General features: G+C 44.7%; 1 protein-coding gene across 3 annotated transcripts in view; it reads left to right on the top strand.

Moving 5' to 3' along the window:
• Positions 1–8,166, top strand: part of gogo (golden goal) — a 153,529-nt gene continuing 145,363 nt past the window's right edge. For 2 of the 3 annotated variants that reach the window (XM_045729427.2, XM_069319716.1), the window contains exon 1: positions 2–308. Coding sequence is in view for 1 of the 3 variants with exons in the window: in XM_069319717.1 (XP_069175818.1) it covers positions 278–308 (31 nt within the window). In the remaining 2 variants the exon portion in view is untranslated. Of the gene's footprint in view, positions 309–8,166 lie in introns of all 3 variants that reach the window. The other variant, XM_069319717.1, reaches the window with a different exon arrangement.

Genomic DNA, 8,166 nt, shown 5'->3' with positions numbered 1-8,166 from the left:
ACAAGGTATGTGTCCCGGGCCGCTCGCTCCTCACGTTCAGTAATTGCAAAATGATAATCGGAGTGGACGTGTGTGTGTACCTGTGGCGGGGGTGAAGTAGTTGTGTTGAGAGTGTTGTCCTCAGTTCTATGTGCTAAGATAAAGCCATTCCCCCGCCCCATTATGATCCAACACGTGAGGATAGTTACAGTGGAGGGTTAAACAGTCGTGCCGGTCCAATTGGTCGTTCCCGTTCGAGGACAATTTTTTACGGGATCACAAAACCGTACACGTCGTTATGCAACACAGTAATGCACTCATATGCAATGGTAAGTCTTTTCTCCTGATTATTAGTTTGTCCTCTTAGGCGGGATATGTTGAATGTAAAAACTTTATCATCATGCCGAAGAAAGATGAGATTAATTCAGTGAAGAGAAACGTTGGTATTGTACGTTTAATGTGAGTAAAAATAATGTTATGAGGCGTAGTGAAGGAAATGTGTTATTATCGCTATGTTCTAAACGTTCTGGCCACCACGATAGCCAAGGTGGCTATCGTGTTGAAGTTACCTGCGGTAGACATCTGACTTCAACACGTGCGATAACCTTGGGCCAGATTCACGAAGCAGTTACGCAAGTACTTACGAACCTGTACATCTTTTCTCAATCTTTGGCGGCTTTGTTTACAATTATTAAACAGTTAATGAGCTCCGAAGCACCAGGAGACTTTTTATAACAATAACAACAGTTCAATGGGAAGTTTTCATGCTTGTAAACTGTTTAATAAATGTAACCAAAGCCGTCAAAGATTGAGGAAAGATGTATACGTTCGTAAGTACTTGCGTAACTGCTTCGTGAATCTGGCCCCTTGGCTATCGTCGTGCCAGAACGTTTAATACACAGAAATTTCCAGAATCACACAATGTATGTTAGGTCCTGAGTTCAAGTTCAAGTATCTCTATTAAGACAAGAAAAAAGATACCTCTCAAAGGGATAGAGTAGCTTAGGCTATTTCTATCCCCCAGAGAGTGGAGGTGAAGCCACCGTACTTTTTTTACGTACGTATATTTTTGTACGTACTTTTTTTACGTTCCTTTTTTTTCTTTACGCCTTACAACGATGTATGTAAACAAAAAATATATTAGGTCATTCGTAGTCCATTTAATCATGAAGTTATCCTAGTGAGCTCCTCACTCATAACTACTCATGTCAACATTACGGGCTCACCATAGCCCGTGCTACTTGGAACTTGTTCCGAGTAGCTGAATCTATACCAACAACAACATCATGTCAACAGTGTATTACAGTAATTACAACTTTGCAGTTATAGGAATTAACTCATATTCACTGGGGCGTCCTTTTAGTTTCGTACGTCATAAATATTTGTAAAGTTTTCATTACATTTATAGTTCATCTTTACTTGTAAACAAGCTTTTGTGTGTGTGTGTGTGTGTGTGTGTGTGTGTGTGTGTGTGTGTGTGTGTGTGTGTGTGTGCGTGCGTGCGTGCGTGCGTGCGTGCGTGAGGTATCTCTATATCCCTTACATTGCAACGCAATTTTGTGCCTTTTATATTTCAGAATATCTAGAACTACTACAACAAAATTAAAAATTTTCTGTATACTGATAAAATATATTTACCCGAAATGTAACCAGTTGATACTGGCTAAATGTATTTTAATATTCGTAGCGTATTTTTACAGAATTTATACACACATGTTGTATGAAATAAAATTGTAGTTAGATAATGATCGATGTATGTAAACAAAAAAATAGATTAGGTCATTCGTAGTCCATTTAACTATGAAGTTATTATCTACATAACCTAACTTACTATGACATGAAAATTACATAAGCGAGGTATTTTTACGCATACAATCCTAATTTAGTTAAGAGTTTCGTGACTGAATACTGTAAACGTCTGAACGCAAATAGTCATGTAGGCACGTTCATCACAGCTCAGTAATGACCCTCTTTGCGATCATTACGAGGCTTGTTCACGTACTTACCGAGAGAGGAAACAATTACGAGGCTTGTTCGCGTACTTAACAAGAGAGGCAACTATTATTAGGCTTGTTCACGTAGTTAATGCGAGAGGCAACTATTACTAGGCTTGTTCACGTACTTAACAAGAGAGGCAACTGTTACGAGGCTTGTTCACGTACTTAACAAGAGAGGCAACTGTTACGAGGCTTGTTCACGTACTTAACAAGAGAGGCAACTATTACGAGGCTTGTTCACGTACTTAACAAGAGAGGCAATTGTTACGAGGCTTGTTCACATACTTAACAAGAGAGGCAACTGTTACGAGGCTTGTTCACGTACTTAACAAGAGAGGCAACGGGGTGGAGGCTCACTCTATCCTGCGTGGTGTCTACCAGATGGGGTTTGATCCAAGTTACAATCTATTATGTAAAATTGAAACCGTTTTAAAGAATAAGCCTGTGGAAAAATAATTATATATTGATCTGAATTGACTCGAGGGCCTCCACCTCTTGCACGGGAAGAGAAGCACATCAACCTATCAAAAAGTCATTCTATGTGTGCGTATTGAAACGTTCCTTTTACAACTAGGAGTGCAGTTTAGTCCAAAATTAACATAAAAACGTTTAAAAATCAGGGTTTGTTTAGGGGAGATTTTAAAATAAAGGCAAAGATAAAAATATAAATAATACCTAGGCTAGCGTTATCCAGTCCTAACCGAGCATGCAACTGCTAGAATTGGACGGTAGAGCGACGGTCTCGCTTCATGCAGGTCGGCGTTCAATCCTCGACTGTCTATGAGAAAAATGAGGTGAGGTGGGACAGTTGCATCATGAGGTGCGACTATCCAAGTGGTTGGGCACCATTCCTTCCCCGCGTCCCATCCCATATCCTTATCCCTTCCAAGTGCTATATACTCGTAATGGTTTGGGGGTTTCTCCAGATAATTCCTTTCCCCTTCCTCTAATCTAGTCCTTAGGCTAGCCTAGCCCTAGGTTATGTTAGGCGTGGTTTATGTTGTGCTAGATTAGGGCCAAGTTATGCTAAAAAAAATCGCAATTCATGCTCTCAGCGAACTCGCTTACTATCCGATTTTGTAGCCTATCCTTGCTTTCAGTATACTCTCACGGAACCTGATATCGTAGCCTATCCTCGCTCTCAGTGTAATCTCACGGAACCCGGTATCATAAACTCGCACGGAACCTAATATCATCGCGTATCGTCGCTGTAAGCCTTATGCACACTACACATAGAGACGAGTTGAACGGACTGGAGGTACGAGGAACGTCAGATGAAAATTAAGACTTTAAACTTCTTGGAGTCAACAGCAGTGTCCTCACAGGATTAACCACAGAGTGTGGCAGGGTCTCTAAGAGGTCATTCTAGGACCTATCTTGTTCCGGATCTATGTGAATGATCTCCCAGAAAGGACAGACTCCTTTGTGTCAATGTTGAAATTGAAATTGAATTAAGTTTATGGTAAAATACACACACAGGGATGAGGTAGCTCAAGCTATTCTCACTCCGTTCAGTTCAACGTGTTCATACATATATATAGACACTTCACAAACAAAAAAAACATATTACCGAACATTCTGAGTGATAAACATATACATTTCTTTCTCAATGTTTCTTGATTTAAAACTTATAAGGGAGGATTAGCATGGTGAAATCCTGCAAATAAATCCTTTTAAGATGTTCTGGATAAAGTAAAAGGTGAAATGTAGTAAATCCGGGATTGGCAACTGAAGACCGGACATGCAATATCAAATTGCAGAAGAAACTTTTGGAGTTGGGGAAAGACCCGTGTGTTGCTGGAGCACCGAGCCTCTCTCGGGAGGTCCTCATCAACCGAATATCATCAGCTGCGCATGCAAGGCTGGCCAACATAAGACCTGCTCTGAGAAATCGGAATAAAAAGTGGCTCAGGACATTGTTTACAAAATATTCTAGACTAGTTTCTGTAATATACGGCGCCACTGTGGAGTCCACACCTTGTTAAGCGCAGAAAGAAAGTGAAGTTCTTAGATACGCCGCCAGGTTAGTTCCAGAGCTCAGAGGTGTTACGAGGAAAGTCTATACTTGAATCTCACGTTCTTGGGAGAGAGATGATCACCACTTACAAAATACTCAAGGGACAAACTATATAGATGGGAGAACATGAATAACGACACACAAGGGGACACAGGTGGAAACTTAGTACCCAGATGAGCCACAGAGACGTTAGAAAGAATTTTTTCAGTGTCAGAGTAGTTAATAAATGGAATGCATTAGGCAGTGATGTGGTGGAGGCTGACTCCATACACAGTTTCAAGTGTAGATATGATAGAGCTCAGTAGGCTCAGGAACCTGTACACCAGTTGATTGACAGTGGAGAGGCGGGACCAAAAGAGCAGAGCTCAACCCCCGCAAGCACAACTAGGCGAATACACGCACGCACACACACACACACACACACACACACACACACACACACACACACACACACACACACACACACACACACACACACACACCTTTGATCACTACACTGGAAACACCGTTCCCCTGCACGCTACTCTAGTTTCGTTAATGGTATGCGTCGCCTCCCCTCCTCCTCCTCCCCCTCCCAACCCCCACTAGGAGAATGGGGGTGGGGGAGGGGTAAGGAATTGTTCTACGTGTTTACCTATCCGTGACTACGGGGGCGTGAGCTCTAGCTCCTCATGCCCGCCTCCTAGCCGTTGATTCTTGTATTGCGACATTGTGAGGCTACTGTCCTCAGCGCTAAGGTGAGAGATACAGAGACTGCGACAGAGAGAGAGATTGCTGTCAGTATGTCTTGATCTTATCATCTTTCCTCAGTTGTACGTCTCTCTGCCTTAAAAGACTTTGATAACAACATTTTAAGACTTATTTAAGCCTCGTCAATACATTGTAGCTTGTCGCACATTGACTTGAGTCGTTCATTATCTCTAGCAGCTCCTTATAGAGTCATTTACAGTCTCTGGCTCTGTGTCCTCGGGCTCAAAACTCTCACGTCACCGTCTCTTTTGACTATACATCTTTGTGTGCGGCTTTCAGGCTTTCGCAGTGGCTTTCTGCAATATATTACAGGTTTCTTATGTGGACTCTAAAGTCTGTCAGTCTTTTAATAACATTCGTTGCAATATTTTTGTCAGCTCGAGTTCATGTAGTTGTGCAATGAACGAAATATCTGATAATATATCCTGAAAATAAGTGTGAAGACAGGTACAGTGCAAGGACTGTTGCAGACAGGTACAGTGAGGTGTGCCAAGGAGCTAACAGCAGTACAGGAAGTGTTGGGTACAGCACCTTTACAGCTTCCCGTCTCGGAGCCTCTCTCCTGGTGACTGGATAGTCTTGTGGAACTCCTTCAATGATTAATTGGATTATATATTCATTTGATCGGCTTTGTGTAGCCTGCCTGCTGCTATTTCGGAGTCTCGTATTTTCATGTTGTCTCGCCCCTTGGGCTGGACGGTCTCGCTTCATGCAGGTCGGCGTTCAATCCCCGACCCCCTGCAGTATTTTTTACGGGATCATTGTATATAGTCCTTACATAATGGCTGCAACTAGCGACCATACTGACAGCTTTGTGACTTGTGGTGCACTGGCTAGCGCCGGCGGGCCATACTCGGTTCCACCGCGAGTTCGATTCTCAAGTAGGACAAGACGTTTGGTCACGTTTCCTTACACCTGATACATCACTTCATCTAGCAGTAAATAGGTACACTGGGAGTTACCTGTAGTTTGTGTGGTGGGTTTCAAGAGTTCTTCGGCTCTCCAGATACAGGCTGGGTCCACATGTCCCCTCCAAGCCGGCGCATCCAGCACCTCCTCTAACAAATTTATTCAATCGCCTTTTGAAATCAGCCTTTTCTTATACACGGGGAAAGAAGATTAAAGTACAGTGATGTAGGCTGCATGCTGTGACAAGTCAGTGGTCCTCAGGCTGCCTGTCCCTGACAATGGATAAGCAGACATGATGCAGGCAACACCGCCAGGTCTCGTGTCTTACTAAACGACGTTTTTGTTGTTATAGATTCAGCTACTGGGAACAAAAAGTTCCAAGTAGCACGGGCTATGGTGAGCCCGTAATGGACTTACCTGGCACAGGAGCGGGGCAAGTAGCACGGGTTATGGTGAGCCCGTAGTGGACTTACCTGGCACGGGAGCGGGGCAAGTAGCACGGGCTATGGTGAGCCCGTAGTGGACTTACCTGGCACAGGAGCGGGGCAAGTAGCACGGGTTATGGTGAGCCCGTAATGGACTTACCTGGCACAGGAGCGGGGCAAGTAGCACGGGTTATGGTGAGCCCGTAGTGGACTTACCTGGCACGGGAGCGGGGCAAGTAGCACGGGCTATGGTGAGCCCGTAGTGGACTTACCTGGCACAGGAGCGGGGCAAGTAGCACGGGTTATGGTGAGCCCGTAGTGGACTTACCTGGCACAGGAGCGGGGCAAGTAGCACGGGTTATGGTGAGCCCGTAGTGGACTTACCTGGCACAGGAGCGGGGCAAGTAGCACGGGCTATGGTGAGCCCGTAGTGGACTTACCTGGCACAGGAGCGGGGCAAGTAGCACGGGCTATGGTGAGCCCGTAGTGGACTTACCTGGCACAGGAGCGGGGCAAGTAGCACGGGCTATGGTGAGCCCGTAGTGGACTTACCTGACACGGGAGCGGGGCTGTAACTGAACTAGACGACACCACACAGGATAATTGATGACAAACTGGGGTTTATCTGTGCGCCGCAGGGCTGGATAATCTCATTTATGGGAAATTGTGTGGATCCGCCTCACTCAGATACCACCACCACCACTACCACCACTACCACCCAACACACACTAACGCGGCGCCTTAACCAGCACTGGATGTTTGTTGTTTTAGATATAGCTACTTTGAACGAAGTGTCCATGTAGCACGGTCTATGGTGAGCCCGTATGTGCTGGATGAAAGTGTTCCCTGTATGCGAGAGAGAGAGATGATGATGATGTTGTTACAGATTTAGCTACTCAGAACGAAGTGTCCATGTAGCACGGTCTATGGTGAACCCGTAAAAGAGAGAGAGAGGGGTGATGTGTATGTCTGGATGAGGGGGAGTGGGGTGGTGCTGGTGTTGGGGAGGAGGGGGAGTGAGTGTTTCTGTCTAAGGGTGGGGGGTGGGGGGTTATGGCCGAGGACAGCTCCACCAGTCAATATTCCGTCGCCCGGAAATTGATCCGTCGTAAGCATTGAGTTCAGTAATTCTCACGAGTAGAACACATTTTGTGGGTTTACTGGAGTTTACTGACAAGTTTGGTTATCGTCCGGTGTATAGTTGAGGCGGCGGCGCCAGTGTGCCACCTGTCGTGTTGTCACTGTGAGGCCGGAGTCGTGTTCGTCAGGGAACTGAATTATTTAGTGTCTCTTGCCTATCTTAGTGAGCATGTGTGTATCTCTTACTCTCCCCACAAGATTGAAATTGAAATTGAAATAAGTTTATTGAGGTAAAATACACACAAATGGATGAGGTAGCTCAAGCTATTCTCATCCCGTTCAGAACATCGTGTTAATACATACATATACACACATCACAAGCAATAAACATATTACCGAACATTCTGAGAGATAAACGTATATATTTCCTACAAGATTCGTTTCCATTAAACGAATATATCACAAACACTGCTTTAACCACACAAGCGTGTGTGTGTATTTTAAGGAACGTTACTTTCCCCAGCAACAGTGTGTAATACACATGTGTATAATGGAACACACACATATACACACACACACACATTGACTGTTGAGAGGCGGGACCAAAGAGCCAAAGCTCAACCCCCCCCCCCCCCTTAAGCACAACTAGGTGAGGTGAGTACACATACGACTGATGAAGCACAGGCGAGCTACTACACTCAAGTTACAGCCCCACTCCTGTACCAGGTAAATCCACTACGGGCTCACCATAGCCCGTGCTACTTGGAACGTTTTGTTCCTAGTAACTGAATCTTAAATAACAACAACAACAACAATTATTACACTCGGTGTACCTGCGGACACTGCCACGATTACTGGATGCTGTGCAGGCGATGAGTCGCAATAACGTGACTAAAGTATGTTGACCAAACCACACTAGAAAGTGAAGGGACGACGACGACGTTTCGGTCCATCCTGGACCATTCTCAAATCGATTGTCGTGATCAAAGACAATCAACTTGAGAATGGT

The sequence above is a fragment of the Procambarus clarkii genome, chromosome 94, assembly GCF_040958095.1.
Source record: "Procambarus clarkii isolate CNS0578487 chromosome 94, FALCON_Pclarkii_2.0, whole genome shotgun sequence".
Taxonomy (NCBI): Eukaryota; Metazoa; Arthropoda; class Malacostraca; order Decapoda; family Cambaridae; genus Procambarus; species Procambarus clarkii.
The sequence above is the reverse complement of the archived record's forward strand: the minus strand, read 5'-3'. Positions and strand labels throughout refer to the sequence as shown.